The sequence below is a fragment of the Acomys russatus genome, chromosome 3, assembly GCF_903995435.1.
Source record: "Acomys russatus chromosome 3, mAcoRus1.1, whole genome shotgun sequence".
In the NCBI taxonomy this organism is placed as follows: domain Eukaryota; kingdom Metazoa; phylum Chordata; class Mammalia; order Rodentia; family Muridae; genus Acomys; species Acomys russatus.
In genome coordinates, this window is record NC_067139.1 from 71,550,277 (window position 1) to 71,566,052 (window position 15,776).

A 15,776-nucleotide genomic window follows, 5' to 3' on the forward strand; every position below is an offset into this window, starting at 1 on the left:
GCAGCATACCTGCCTGTAACTCTAGTTCCAAGTGATCCAGTGCCCTTTGCCTCTGTGTCTGTGGTGGTGGCAAACGCCTTTAATGCCAGCACTTGGGCGGCAGAGGCAGGTGGATCTCTTCTGTTCGAGGATATCCTGGTCTATAGCCTGAATTCCAGGGCAGCCAGGGCTACACAGAGAAACCCGGCCCCCCCCCCCCCCAAAAAAAGTAAAAAAGGTACAGTGGCATACTCATGTAATCCCAGGCTGCGGAGAGGCAGAGGCAGGTGGATCTCTGAGTTTGAGGCCAGCCTGGTCTACAGAGTGAGTCTAGGATAGCTCAGGCTGGATATGCACAGCAAATTCCAGGCCAGCTAGGGGCTACATAGCCAGATGCTTCCTGTGCATGCAGAGCACACACTATACCACTAAGCATGGCCTCCAGCACCTACCGTACCTAATAATATAATCAGAAGTATGTGTACAGGGTCTAATGAATTGCTATCAAAATCCCAACTGACAGATGGGTTAAGAGTGTGAATTGTTCTTGCAGAGGCCCATGTCTGGCTCCCAGCACCTATGCTGGGTGGCTCAGAACTGATTGTGACTCCAACTCTAGGGGACCCCAGGTCACCTGATGCCTCTAGTCCTCATGAGCACTTGTACCCACACAAACACACACACACATACATAATTTGAAACATAATATAAACTTTCTAAAAGCCACTGTTGACTTTTTTGTCAGAAAATAACAAGAGCACTCACAATTCTCTATTCCATAATATATTATAAAAGGACTGGTCTAGAAGGTACTAGTTAAGACGTAAGAGCAGACAGTACAGGCCAAAGAAAATGAATTGAGAGTTGAGAAATACATACTTAACAGCTACGACCAACAGATTTTAAACACGATTGCCAAGAGAATCCAAGGAGATAACGAAGGACACTCAAGCCTACCAAGTCTAGTGTGGTGAAGCAATTTGCTTATTCAGACTGACACACATGGCCTTAGGAACATTTCTGATTATTAGTAAGATAATATGACATCTGGAGTCTCTGCAGCTTAGAGGGCCAGCCTTGCACAGGCCACCACTGTCAGAGCTGCCTGGTGTTCAGCAAGGCTTTCCTGCTACACAGCGTGAATCATTCCTTGGAATGGAAATGTGTCTCAAGAACATCAGTGAAGTTTCCAAAATCTCTGAAGAGTTAAGGGTTTGCTTACATAAGCTTGTCTTATTTAAGTGAACATCATATGGCCTTTCAGTCCTGCTGGCTGAGGCAGAGTCTCTGTCCATTTGTACCAGAAAACAGCCATCGGTGTGAGTTACTATGGCTTTTCACACTCTGAATGCCAACCTATTGCAGACATGAGGACAAGCTGTAGAGGTTTTTCTTGACAAAGCTCCAGAGACCTCTGGCTGATCACCACTGCCCCTACATATGATGTATAGTCCAGGTGTGATTTTGTTTAGAAATCTGCTATTTCTCCTAAAACTGCTTTTTCTCTTTTGTTTCTCAGCCTGTAAGGAAAATCATACAGGGAAAAACTTTTTCCCACAGAGAATGTTGAAAGAGGGCATCTGGTCAAAGGCTTGAGATAGAGTGTTTTGCTCTGTGAGCACCCAAGCAGAAACAGCATGAAAGAAAGTTAAGACTTTGACATAACAGCACCTGGCTAGATACCGTTACATGTAGAAAAGTTTCCTTAGAATCTGCTTTGAGAGCACTAGAAGGTGGGCTTGGAACATCATGCTTTACAGACATTTTACAATAGAGGACCCCTTGGCAGTTAGCCTAGGCTTAGATAGCACAACTGTTGGTTTGGGACTGGGAGTAAGTCAAGTTTTTCCTTTATTAGAGAACATTTAGCTCAAGCTATGTTGCTACAACAATCTTGTAAACACAATGGCTTTAGCCCGGAGAAATTTATGATTAAACTTTCCTGAGTATTGTTTAAGACAAGAGAGATGGATGGATGGGGAAGAGCAAGAGAGACAGACGGATGGGCAACAGCAAGTCAGAAGAGAGATAGAAAGATGGGTGACAATGAGCAAGGGATCAGTCAGTCAGTAAGCAGGACAGAGACAGAAGAAAAGTTCTCCTGGACTTTAAGACCTTCAGCTTGTATGACATATGCTTGAGTCTCCAAGTATTTCCTTTTGCTCCGTTCCTCAACTTTTCCTCAACAATTAGTTCCTCTAGCTAGTTGTTCAAACAACGGTTGGTTTCCCTTAACTAGCCGTTCACCACCTGCTCAATTCTCCCTAGTGTGGACCCACCTCTCTTCTCTCTTCTTCGCCAGTCTTGGAGCTGGTCTTGGGGAGCGGCACAAACCAGACCAGCATGTTAGGTTACTGTGGTTTTTATTCAATTTGAAATCCTGATTAAAATAACAGTGGTGACAATGAAGCTTTACAAATATTATAGCATTTCTCTATTACTGATATGGCTTTTATACTGATCTGATATAGAAAGGAAAAGTGATATTAGAATTAAGGCAGTAGTAACATGTGCAAACCAAGCACGTCCCCTGACACAGTCCTTAGTAAAAAGCTGCTCTGTAGCCAGGTGGGCGTGGTGGCGCACACCTTTAATCCCAGCACTCGAGAGGCAGAGGCAGAGAACTCACTGTGAGTTCAAAGCCAGCCTGGTCTACCAAGTGAGTCCAGGACAGCCAGGGCTACACTGAGAAACCCTGTCCCGAAAAACAAACAAAGAAACAAACAAAGAAACAAACAAACAAAAAGCTGCTTTGCTCAGGTGGTGTCTGACATGGCTGCATGCAGGTGTCCTTGCTCTGAATAGCTTCATTCATTAAAAAAAAAAATCCTTCTCACTGGCCAACAATGGCCAGAAGCAGCTTCCTGTAATCGCCACTCGTGTCACTTGCGATCATTGTGCTTAGGGTTTTCTGATACATCTGGGTGAACATCTGCTTTATCTGAACAAGGTCAATCTGTAAGAAATGACAGGACAGAAAAAAAAATCTGTTAAAACAAAGGACAAACACCAAATGCCCAACATTCCAGAATTATTGTTCAAACTAGTGCTGACACCACCAGCAGAGATCTTATTTGCTACTTTGGAAAACACTGGACAGATGTGATATGAGTGACATTGTTACTAAATATCAGTCATTTGAGAATATGCAGTAGTTATCTGACAACAGGGTAGCTTTACACAACATGTATAGTGAGTGCTGGTAAGGGTGCCAAAAGGTGGGAGCACTTGTACACCCCTGGTGGGAACAGTGTGGTGATTAAAGGAAGGGTCTACAGAATTTTGCTGTCACCCAGCAACTGCATCTCTTGCTCAATTCCCAAGTGAAGTAGCTGGGACTTGAGGGATTAGCATACGCCATGCGCATCACAGCGGCTTCCATAAAGCGCAGGAGACAGAAGCAAAGCAAGTACGCACAGACAGACAAGTGGACAGAGCTGTACACAGAAACAGCGCGTTGTTATTCAGCCCTAAAATGAAACTTCTTACGTACGATGCCATCGCACGTTCTGGGAAGTCTCCACTAAGTCCAAGAAGCCAATCTCAAAAACCTGCGTGACTCCAACTGCTCCGGGAATCTAGTGTCATCAACGCAGGACAGAAAGTCCTGTGGCAACTGCTGACTGTTACAGGAGGAGGGCAGGGGTGACTGCTTCTTGAGCATGAATTTTCAACTCTGCAATATGTAAAAAGTTCTAGAAAATGTACAACGTAGAACTATGCGACTGTATTTGCTGCCAAGGTACACTTAAAATGGGTAAAATAGTGAACTTTATTATGTGTATTTTATTGAATTTAAGAATAGATTCTGGGGGCTGGAGAGATGGCTCAGAAGTTAAGAGCACTGTTGGCTCTTCCAGAGGTCGCGAGTTCCCTGAAACCACATGGTGGCTCACAGCCATCTACAATGTGATCTGATGCCCTCTTCTGGCATGCAGGTGTACATGTAGGCAGAACACTATACACATAATAATTTTTTTTAAAGAATAGATTCTATTTAGATAATTTAAGTGTACACATAAACACATACCAAGGTTTAAAAAATTTTGCCAGGCACAGTGGCACACGTCTTTAATCAGTCAAGAGGTACAGGTAAGCGATCTCTGTGAGTCTGAGGTCAGCCTAGTCTACACAGTGAGTTCTAAGACAGCCACAGCTATGTAGAGAGACCCTGTCTCAAACAAAATCAATCAAACAAAAACCCCAAATTTTGTTTGTCTTTCTAAAAAAAAAAGACTACCTTCTGTAATATTACTTAATAATATACACTTTCAACTAAAAATATAAATGAAGCTGGATATGGTGGCACACACCTTTAATCCCAGCACTTGGGAGGCAAAGGCAGGTGGGTATCTGTGAGTTTGAGGTCTGCCTGGTCTACAAAGTGAGTTCCAAGACAGCCAGAGCTGTTACCCAGAGAAACCCTGTGTCGAACAAAACAAAACAAAAATAAAATAAAAATTAAACAATATACCAATATATGGAGTAGAAACTGATTAAAGATTTTCTAATTAATAAGGATGCTAATGTTGACATTGTAACAGATGAATCTACATAAGCATTTTCATTTCTTCCATGCCAAGTAAAAGAATAAGCCAGGAGCCAAAGCTTTGCTCAGTGACAGAGTAATTGCTTAGCAAGCACAAGCATGCACCATGGTTTGATTCCCAGCACTGCAAAACAAAAAACAAAAAAAAACCCAAAAAAATAATAAACAATCAATTAATAAGCAAGCCAGACACATGATGCATGTCTGTAGTCCCAGCTACTAGGCAGCTGAGGCAAAAGCCCACTTGAACCCAAGAGTTTGGGGCCAGCCTGGACAATTTAACAAGACCCCAGTCTCCTTAAAAAACAAACAAACAAAAAACCCCAAAACAAAAAGCTTGCAATTTCCCATAAACCCATATTCTTCACAGGCCTTCCTAAGTGGGAAAGGCTTTGTGCTGTCTTCACTGAGGGGCGCGATTCTGTTTACTGCTGCAGTCTCCGCACGGAGGGCACATCACTCCTCAGGATTTCATGGTCATGGACATTGATGAAATCACCGTTCTAAATCAAGCACAAAGTGACCTGGAAAGTGCTGCCTCGTCTCACCTCACTGCGAGTGACCACAATCCTGACCAGCGTGGAGTCATCTGTGCCCACACCCCTCATGGAGTTGTACAGCCGTTCAGCGAAGAAGGCGGGCCGGCTGAGGGCGCACTGCACTGCAAGGCACACAAGCGTTAGAATGGAGTCTTGGCCTGACCAGCCAGCCGGCTCCTCTGTGTGGTACAGAAGTACGCCTCTGTGGTTCATGTACCGCTTTAAGCCTGCATTATTTTTACATAGAAAACTAAAGTGTGTGGATAAGGACTTTCCTCAGCTATCTCAATCTTTGCCGCCGTGTCAGTAGGCAACTTTCGATGCCAGAGGGCTCCCTCTAGCAATACAGGCATTTTCTCTGTACAGATGCACTCCAATCTGCAGCAAGTGTATCCTAGACGAAGTAACGTATTAATAAAAGAAGTGATAAAAATCTGAATTCTTCACACTAAGAATATAATCTTGAGGGCCAAAATGGAGGGCTCGGCACTTATGGACAGCAGCCTGAATTCGACCCCCCCAGATCCAGCTTACAGGGGGAAGGCAAGAACTGCCTCCGTGAAATGTCTTCCAGTCTCCATATGTGTGCAGTGGCATGCATGTGCCCATTACACACACATCACACATATTCTCACAGTAAATACAATTAGGTTAAAGGATATGAGAGTATCTTTTAGGGGTGAGGGATATGACTCCTTATCTACCACGCATAGGCCCTATGTTCAATCCCAACACACACACACACACACACACACACACACACACACACACACACACATACACACACACACACAATCATTTGGCTGAGAAAAAGCTATGAATATAGTTGAAGAGAAAACAGATTGTCAAAGATTTGAAGATCTTTGGATTTCAAGCATTTGGAACTCTGAGTCACTGGAAAATTACTTAGCATAGTGAGTTCCCACAGATGGCAGAGGGTACACACTGCCCACTACCATCGCTTTAGCCACAGTCACTACAGGAACACTCCTAGGCACTCCACTGCCAGCACCAAGGTATGGGCAGAGCCTCGTTCCTGTGGCGTCTGTGGACAGAAACCCCACACGCCTGGGTGCCAGATCACCAGAAACACACTGAAGAGGCTCACTGTGTTGAACACTTCTATGGTGTGTTCTGCGGGTTCAAAACAGTGCTCCGTGTGCTGCATGTGGAGGCGTGCCCATTTAATCCCAGCACTTAGGCAGAGTCAGGTGGATCTTTGTGAATTTGAGGCCAACCAGATTTACATAGTGAAACCCTGTCTCAATAAATAAGTAAATTAACTTTTAAAAAAAAAAAGGTGTTTTGTGGCTTTCTCATTCAGTAAAAGGAAGAGCTACAGTAGACTGGAGTCTTCTTGCAGTACTCAACAAAGAGAACAAATGAAAGTAAAATCACCTTAAACAAATCATCAATCCTTTTGGTCGCACACCATCAACCATTCATAGGATCCTGTATCAAACACAGGACTCACTCACTCAGTTCCTGCCTAAGCAGACTCTGGGGAGATTACAGTAACTGGAATCATTCAACAGAAAACAAAGTGAGGCAGAGTGCCTCAGAGTCTTACAGATGGTCTTCAAACCACTTTCAATATATCCAGAGAATTCTCGGCTTACGCTGCTCAGCAAATCTCGATTGGCCATCTGCAAACAAAAAAATTACAGAGTCAAGCGTTTTCATGCCCTAGGATGCACTCCAAACCTTCGGAAGAGTCCGTACCCTGGAATAGGCCTCCATGGTGGCTCTCAGCTGCGGGAAGCTTCTGGTGGCGAGGATCATGTTGAAGCAGGATTCATCTGTCCCTAGCTTCCCCTCACCAGCCTGATAGAGGCGCTGAGCGTCTTCCTGAGCCAGCTGGTGGTTTACACTCTGATTTTCATCACGGTTTCCCTGCAGGAGAAAGGCAGAAACTGGAGGTGGAATTCTTTCCTCAGTCACTTTGGGATTTACAGGGGTAGCTTATCAAACGCGGGCACATCAAGGCTGCTGTGTGTATGCCTTTCCTTTCCAAATCAGTCGCACTTAGTTTTGGATTCTGGGATATACGGCCATGGTGTAATATAAAGTTGGGGGTTTCAGGGCTTTAAGGGCCAAATCACAGCTGACTGTCTTTAACAAGGGAATGTAAACTATCACTCAAATGGGAAACGTAACCCTCTTTAGCTGGGATTTGAGACCAAAACATTCCTATACAAGTGTAAAACAGCAATCACGCTCTTTGTACCAGGCATTATGTTAAGTTATAGGGACCAGAGACAAGGACTCTGCCCATAAGGAATTTCACTCTAAGAGGGGACTATGTTAGATTTCAGATCCAAGTATCTTGTTAGCACCCCCGTTTATTATGAGGGCTGGGAACACAGCTTAGTGGTAGACAGTTTGCCTTCCACCCATGAACCACTAGATTTAACCCCAAGGACCAGAAACCAAAACAAACAAACAACTGAATTTATCATGAAGACTTGATGAAAGGGCAAGTCATAGTGTTCATCTGAGGAACAAAACGGGAAGACGCTCCTTAAAGCTACAGAAGGCTCTGTTGAGAGCCCACGGCACGAGGAATGGCACTGTTGTATTCCACAGGGGTAACTGGACATAACACAGGAAAAAGAGTGTTCAAAATGGGGCTGAAGCTCAGAGGCAAGGCCTGTAACCTCTAGTATTCACTCCCAAACACAAAGAATAAAAATAAAACCATTCGGGACTGGAGAGATGCTGGAGGACCCTGCTGTTTGAGGTTGCAGTCCTCCCAGTCCTGACAGCCTTTCCAAGCTCAGCACCAGACGGAGGACTCCCTCTCCTCAGCAGGGCCTCCTGTTCTCTGCCTGTCCTCTCCTGGAGAGTGTCTTTAGACATAGATGCCTCTAACCATATCTGATATATATGGCTTTTGGCACAGCTCCTTGCTAGCCCTCCCCTCCCGGCACCTAATGGATAATTAGGTAGTGTGCCCCGGCACAGGCGGTGAGCCGGCGCTGTTTAATGCAAATGAAGTGTACTGTGAGCGCCCTATCAGATTCCTCCTAGCTGCTTCCCTTCTCCTGTATACTCCCCTCGCCCTTGGAATAAAGTTGATCTGTCTCCTTGCAGCTGGCCTTGGAAGCTATTCGGTCTGTGTCATGCTCACAGCCTTCTGAGTCCTGAGCCCCGCCTCTGCTCCTCCTGCCTTCATGGGCTGGTCACCAACAGCCTAGCCTCTCAGGGAAGAAGGAAAGATGGCTCAGATGTTAAGAGAACGTGGCAGCTCTTCCAGAGGACCTGGATTCAATTCCCAGCACCCACGTGGCAGCTCACCACTATCTGTAAATCCAATTCCAGGGGATCTGATACCTGAATACAGACATACATGCAGGCAATATACCAATGCACATAAATTTAAAAAAAATTTTTTAAGTGAAAATATCTTAAAAGGTGCTCAGGATAATATTTCAAATCATTGGTTGGATTTAAGTACAGAATATAGTCCCCATTTTCTAAGAAGTGATGTCTCTGTTCCCACCCTAGAAAAGTTAGGACAGGTCATGGACCTTGCATAAAGACAAACCTAAGGAAGAGCCCCAGCCCATTCTGCACTGAACACCTATGCCTGTCTTCCAATCTTGTTCTTTTCAAATTCTAACTTACTCTTCTGCTTTGCTGTTCAAGGCAAATCCAGTTTCCTCCAACACTTTATTTTTCTCACTTTTTTGTAGCCCCAGCCTTTGCACACTACTCTACAGCCTCTACACATCCTGTACACTTTCTGTAACTCGTTCCTTAGCTACTCAGGGTCCCCTTCTCCACTTCTAGGTCTCCTGAGATCCTGCCGTGTTGTACATAGCAGGCAGCCCGTATCTCCTGACACTCAACCAGCGTGGGGTCTTCTCTATGTCTCGTCAGATACACCGACCTAGTCTTACTGCTGTTAATACTATCCCAAACACCCTCCCAGAGTGTTTTCTGTCCTCCGCCTGCACACCTGGGTGGTAATAAGGAAGCCGCCAACTGCAGTACTCTCCTGATTCCTGCCTCTCCTCCTATGGCTCTGACACCCTCTAGCACTTTCGCTGCAGCCCCACACATCTCCAATGGTCCCCATTCCGTGACAGGACACTGTAAACTGACACTAACTTTCACCTTGTCTCTGCCACAGAGCCTCAGGCAGGTTCTGATTTCATCAAACCTAAAAGAAGTTATTTACTGATCTCTTATAACAGTTGGACGTACAGAACTCTTTGGCCTCTGTAGTAACTAAGAAGAAAGCTGTCCGCCACGTTCTGTGTTGTTTCTCAAGGACAGCAATAATCTGAGGGGCTAACTACTAATAAGTACGCTCACGGGCCAGAGGCACAAATGTATGTCCCCTCCACTACTGTACAAACATTTGTACTACACTCACCTGGCACATGGACACAAGCAGACGTTCAAAATGTCCTGAGGTATCTGATCTAATGTCTTTCTCAAGGTCTCGCCCAAACTCTGATTGGTAACATCTAACAATGTCTCGAATTTCTTGATTTGTTCTTGTGCACAAAATCTCTATCAATACACGTTCTTGAGTTCCTGCTCCCTGTAATGGGGAGAGAGGAGAGTTACGAGGAAGGAAAGGAAGGGTCTCTCTGAAGATAATTAAGCTGCATTTCAGACGACATGAAATAATTCTGTCTCATCTATCACTGCAAATTCAGAATGACCAAGGTTTGTGAGGCTTCCTACATTAAGTAATACAGAATAATCATAGAAAATAAGACAGTGTACCTGCATTGCTTTCCGTAAACTCCAGGCATCATAGTACGTGGGAGGCATGAAGAGGGCAAGGATTAATTCTTCCATATTTCCACTTAACTCTGACTTGAGATCTTTAATTAAATCCTGTTAAATAACATATGAAAAGTCAGTACACAGAAAAGTTCACATGAATCTTTTTTAAAAAATAAATTTTATTTTCTTTTATGTGTATGGGTGTTTTGCCTACATGTATATCTGTGCACTTCACGCCTGCAGTGCCAGCTGGAGGCCAGAAGTGAGTACTGGATCCTTGCAATTGGAGTTACATGGAGCAGTGAGCTGCGATGTGGGTGCAGGGGACAGAACAACTGTTACATGGAGCAGAGAGCTGCCATGTGGGTGCAGGGGACAGAACTGGGTCCTCTGAAGAGCAGCCAGTGATCTTAACCATTAAGCTACCTCCTCAGCGCCTCGCTTCAATCTTTTAAGGAGAATATGAAAAAACGAAATGGAAATGGCACCATGAAAAGTCACATTTTGAAATGTGAATATGATATACAAAGCAGAGAGTAAATCTACTAAATTCAGTGGTGAATTCTTTGTGTCTATAAACACCTAAGTCTTTGCTTTAGTCCTACTGTATCACAAAGACAGAAGGCGCGGCTGGAAAAAGGATAAGTCAGGGTAAGAGAAGGAGGGCCGGGGGGATGCTGAGTGGGTACGAGATATGTGCCAATGACATGGCGGAAGGAAGGAGAGTGCTGACGTCCGGGCACTCCACGTGCATGACGGCACGCGCACACCCACACATATATGCATCCACCCACCCAAAAATAAATCAATGTAAAAATATAAAACGATAAGCAGATATTTACTTAGTATAAGAAACTATTTTTGGAGGCTGGAGAGATGGCTCAGTGGTTAAGAGCACGGCCTGCTCTTCCAGAGGTCCTGAGTTCAATTCCCAGCAACCACATGGTGGCTCAAAACCATCTATAATGTGACCTGATGCCTTCTTCTGTAGATAAAGCACTCATATGCAATAAATAAATAAATAAATCTTTTTTAAAAAAAGAAAAAAGAAACTATTTTTGGCTCTATAAAGAATTAGAAATCACTACCATCTTGCTCTTATTGAGAAGACAAACATCTAAAAGGATAATACAAAGCACACTGTACTCTAGCAGTGTGTGGTGTGAAGGAAAACGGCCCCACAGGCTCACATATTTGATTGCTTTGTCCTCAGCTGGTGGAACTACTTGGGAAGGATTAGAAGCTGTGGCCTTGTTAGAGGAGGCGTGCCACTTGGGGTGGGCTTTGAAGATTCAAAAGTCTACACCAGGCCCAGTTTTGCTTTCTTTCTGCCTTCAACTTTTAGATAAGCTGTGAGCCCTCAGCCACGGCTCCAGCACCATGCCGCCCTGCCTGCTGCCATGTTCCCCCGCTGTGATGGCTACAGACTAACTCTCTCAGAGTGTGAAGTCCCAATACATTCTTTCTTCTATAAGTTGCCTTGGTCATCATGTCTCTCCACAGCAAAAGAAAAGTCACTAAGACAAGCACCCAATAAGTAACACAGAAACAAAAGCCAGGCGGCCGTTTAAAGTAAGCTAAGGAAGCTCAAAGAAAGTTTTTCGTTTATACCTTAAAGGATACAGGAAAACAAACAGGCAAAGGGGAAGGCAGATGGACCACAAACTGAGGAGAGAGAGGAGGTTCTCACCAGTGAAATTACCTACAGTAGTTTTGTTTTTGAAGCAGGGTCTCACTCTGTAGGCTGTCTCAGCCACTTTTACTTGGAACTTTAAGTGTGCACCACCACATTCTTCTCTTTACCAAAGGGCACCTGGGTTTTATGCCACACTATTAATCTTAAGAGTAAAGAAATAAGTCAGGTGTGGTGGACCACACCTTTAATCCCAGCACTAGGAAAGCAGAGGCGGGTGGATTTCCTTGAGTTCGAGACCAGCCTGGTCTACAAAGCAAGTTCAAGAAAGCCAGAGGTACACAGAGAAACTCTGTCTTGAAAAAAACCGAAAGAAAGAAAAAAAAAATAGGGCTCAGTAGGTATCTGGTTAGTTTTTGGTCAACTTGGTATGTGCCAGGGGTTATGTGAAAAAAGGATCCTCAATTGAGACTATGCCTCCATCACACTGCCTGTAAGCAAGTGTAGAGGGCACTTTCTTGATTCATCACTTAATAATGAATGTAGAATGGCTCACTTCAGGTGGTACCACCCCTGGGCAGGTGGTCCTGGGTGTATAAGAGAGCAAATTGGGGAAGCTGTGGGAAGAAGGCCAGTAAGCAGCACTTCTCCATGGTCTATCTCAGTTTCAGCTCTGTCTTCTCTGAGACCCACATGACAGACGGAGAGAACACATTCCTGTAATACATATGTGCAATGTGCCATGGACACATCCAAACCCATCCACCCATGCACCGCCCCCCCATCCAACATCCACACATCCACCCATCCATCCACACATCCACCCATCCATCCATATCCATACACACAGAGAATAAATGGAAAAAAAAAAAAAAAAGACAGCCTGGCAAGGAGGCTCAGTGTATATCTATAACACACGCACACACACACACACACACACACACACACACTAAAAGTTAATAATTTAAAAAGTATAAATGAACTGGGCAGAGGAAAATCGGCTAAGTTGGGTAAGTTGATGGGCCATGAGCCTGTTCTGAAGAACGTCAAGGCGCTGCAGGTGAAGGGGTTAGCAAAGTTTAGGATTCCTATGAAAATGAAAAAGCAATGCTAGCCTCTTCTCCCATTATATCTGAGGAAAAAATGGCAATTTTTTTTGCACCATAAATTTTGCTGCATTTAGTCATTGATCATCTACCCAACAAACATTTGTTACGGAAGCACTCATTACCCACCTGCTGCCGGACCATAAAGAAGAGGACATGGTTTTTTTTTTACAAGGGAAGCACACGGGGTTTCAGAGCTGGCAGTGAGACCAGCAACAGCACAGGTTTTTAAAAAGCACCGTGGGACCACAGTGGAAAGAACAACCAAATTCCATCTCAAGTAATGAGAGACATGCAGTAGCTGACATTTAAAGGGCAGATCTTGAGTAAGTTGTTTACCATGCGGGGAGAGAGGGCACATGTAACAGTCTGGGAGCACAGCATGTGCTCACACAGACCTAGGAGAGACCAGTTCCAGCCGGTTATGCCACAACAGGCCGGAAGGAGACCAGTGGTTGAGAAGAACAGGGACCGTGTAAGGAGCAGATCTTGATGGGGCCATAGCCACTGCTTCCTGGACACTAGCACATACAGGACACAGCGTGAGGAGACATGAAGGCACACTCTCCAGCAAAAAGACTGTGAAGAGATTCTAACCCTGGAGTCTGTGAAGTCCTTTCCCCAGAGTATTAGTGAAAATGCAGCGATGTGAACGCAGACCCTGTAGACCTTGCTGTTCTCACTGAAGGGGAAAAACATACCTTGCCATACATGGTCTTAAAAGCTGCTTTAATTTGTTGCCTCTGGTCATTGGAACGGTTGGACACAACGTCCACAATTGCTTGCTCGTCGGTCCCTAGAAGAGTCACAGATTTTTATGTAAGAATGAGAATGCTTCCAAGGCAGTAGGCAGCAGGTGACATTGATGTGCAACTTGACGTAAGGCTTCGTTTATGACACAGCTTCACCTTCCCTACAGTTGTAAATGGGTAATCCATTTCCCTTACCAAACCCCTTCATTGCTTTGCGGAGAATTTCTGCATCTCTCATAGCGTCAAAGTTGGAGGCTGGTCGGATCGTCCCTTGGGTGCCCTGAGTCATCGCAGAAGGCTGATAACAAAAGGTGCAAAGTTCAAGTAAGGATGTTGCTCGCACAATAAGGCAACCTGAAGGCTTCACGCAGCCATCACGTGTATGTGAGGGCTTTAGTGTGAGGATATGAGACTTATGACCAGGCCTCATTCTGAAAGACAGATCCAGCTCCGCTTCCAAACACACTTGTCTCAGCTACTAACAGACATCGGGCTTCCACGAAGCACGAGTCAAACTTGTGGACTTTAAGCCATAACCTGGGTATGCCTTAGCTTCCTTTTGACAGAAGAGTGGAGAGAGGAGATTGACGCCCCAAACAGTGAGAGCTGAGTGACAGGAGGGAAGAGGAGGAAGGGAAACTATAGTTGTGAGGGCATATATGAGAGAATAAAAAATCATTACAATAAAAAAATAAAAGAGATGAGCCGGGCCGTGGTGACGCACGCCTGTAATCCTAACACTTGGGAGGCAGAGGCAGGTGGATTGCTGAGAGTTCGAGGGCAGCCTGGTCTACAAAGCGAGTCCAGGGCAGCCAAGGCTACACAGAGAAACCATGTCTCAAAAAAAAAAAAAAAAAAAAAAAAAAAAAAAAAAAAAAGACAGATGAATGTTAACGTTTGATTCGAAAATAAGAAAAGAAAAAAACATTAATGAAGCAGACCTGAGTGCCCAAGTTTAAAATACAATGCTATAAACCACCCATTCAGCACCTGTCTGTGGCCTTAAGGATTAAGCTAGGGTGGTGCACAGGCCAGCAAGAGACTCTCCACTGAACTGCATCTCAGGAGCCAACTGCTCTCTTAAAATAAAAGGGACAGAAGGAAGACAACACTTGTGACAGGTTTTGTTGGAGGGTGATCTGATGTATTTTGATGCTAATTACTGCTTGCTGTCTCTATGACCCACCTGTACCTTGCCTAAGAGCCTAAACTGTTTGACCAATAAAAGGCCATTACACCTGGGCAGGGCAAATGGAATAGGTGTGACTAAGGTTCCAGGGATTGGGGAGGCGGGGAGAACCTTGGAAGGAGAGAGACAGGAGGAGAGGTGAGGAAGGAAGCTGCACCACGGCTTAGGTGGAAGAGAAGCACATGGCAGGCGTGGATGGCGAAGAACGTTAGCAAATATTTGGGATTATAGAAGGGAGGTGGGTTGATAGCAAGTATTAGAGGCAGATGGCCTGGGATTGGGACAGGTAGCCTATGCCTGCCCCACTACAGTAAGTAGTTAGGGGATTAATTAATGTCTGCCCTGCCCCAGGTTAACTAAGGCTATTTTAAAATATAACAGGTGTCTATGTCTTGACTGATTGCTAGCAGGTTAGAAAATATTGACGTAACCAAGCATGGTGGCACATGCCTTTAATCCCAACACTCAGGAGGCAGAGGCAGGCAAATCTTGAGTTTGAGGCCAGGTTGGTCTACAAAGTGAGACCAGGACAGCCAAGGTGAACACAGAGAAACCCTGTCTCAAAAAAACAAACAAGCAAAAAAAAAAAAAAAAAAGGAAAAAAATACTGATGCAATAATAATTATAGGCCTAATAATAAACATTTTTAGGCCATACTGGTAAAATCACTGCAACAAAGAGGTTTTTTTTTTTGGTTGTTGTTTTTAGATGTAATATAGTAGGTTTTTTAAAGTTTTATTTGTTTTTATGTGCACTGGTGTTTTGCCTGCATGCATGTCTGTGAGAGGGTGCCAGATCCTCTGTATCTGGACTTGCAGACAGTTGTGAGCTGCCATGTGGGTGCTGGGAATTGAATCCAGGTCCTCTGAAAAAGCAGCCAGTGCTCCCAATCTCTGAGCCATCTCTCCAGCCCAATGTAATATGTTTTATTTAACCTACCATCTCCAAAATATCATTAAAACATGTAATCAATATAATTTCATATTACAAAATGATCCATTCCACTTAAGAGGTAGAGGCAGGAGGATCTCTTTGAGTTCAAGGCCAGTCTGACATTCATACTGAGTAGGCTAGCCATGGCTACACAGCCAGATACTGTCCCAAAAAACTAAAATTTAGACCAGGCGTGGTGGTACACATCTTTAATCCCAGCACTCAGGAAGCAGAGGCAGGTGGATCTCTGAGTTCGAGGCCAGCCTGGTCTACAAAGCGAGTCCAGGACAGCCAAGGCCACACAGAGAAACCCTGTCTCCAAAAACCAAACAAACAAAAAAAACTAATATTTA

At 44.5% G+C, this 15,776-nt stretch overlaps 1 protein-coding gene across 1 annotated transcript in view; it reads right to left on the reverse strand.

The window, feature by feature from the left end:
• Positions 1-2,776: 2,776 nt before the first annotated feature.
• Positions 2,777-15,776, reverse strand: part of Anxa7 (annexin A7) — a 29,979-nt gene continuing 16,979 nt past the window's right edge. Inside the window, exons 7-14 of the mRNA XM_051142686.1 lie at positions 13,497-13,599; positions 13,251-13,345; positions 9,808-9,921; positions 9,449-9,619; positions 6,790-6,960; positions 6,638-6,713; positions 5,077-5,189; positions 2,777-2,935 (exon numbers count right to left, since the gene is read on the reverse strand). Coding sequence (XP_050998643.1) covers positions 2,813-2,935; positions 5,077-5,189; positions 6,638-6,713; positions 6,790-6,960; positions 9,449-9,619; positions 9,808-9,921; positions 13,251-13,345; positions 13,497-13,599 — 966 coding nt within the window. The 3' untranslated portion in view covers positions 2,777-2,812. The remainder of the gene's footprint in view (positions 2,936-5,076; positions 5,190-6,637; positions 6,714-6,789; positions 6,961-9,448; positions 9,620-9,807; positions 9,922-13,250; positions 13,346-13,496; positions 13,600-15,776) is intronic.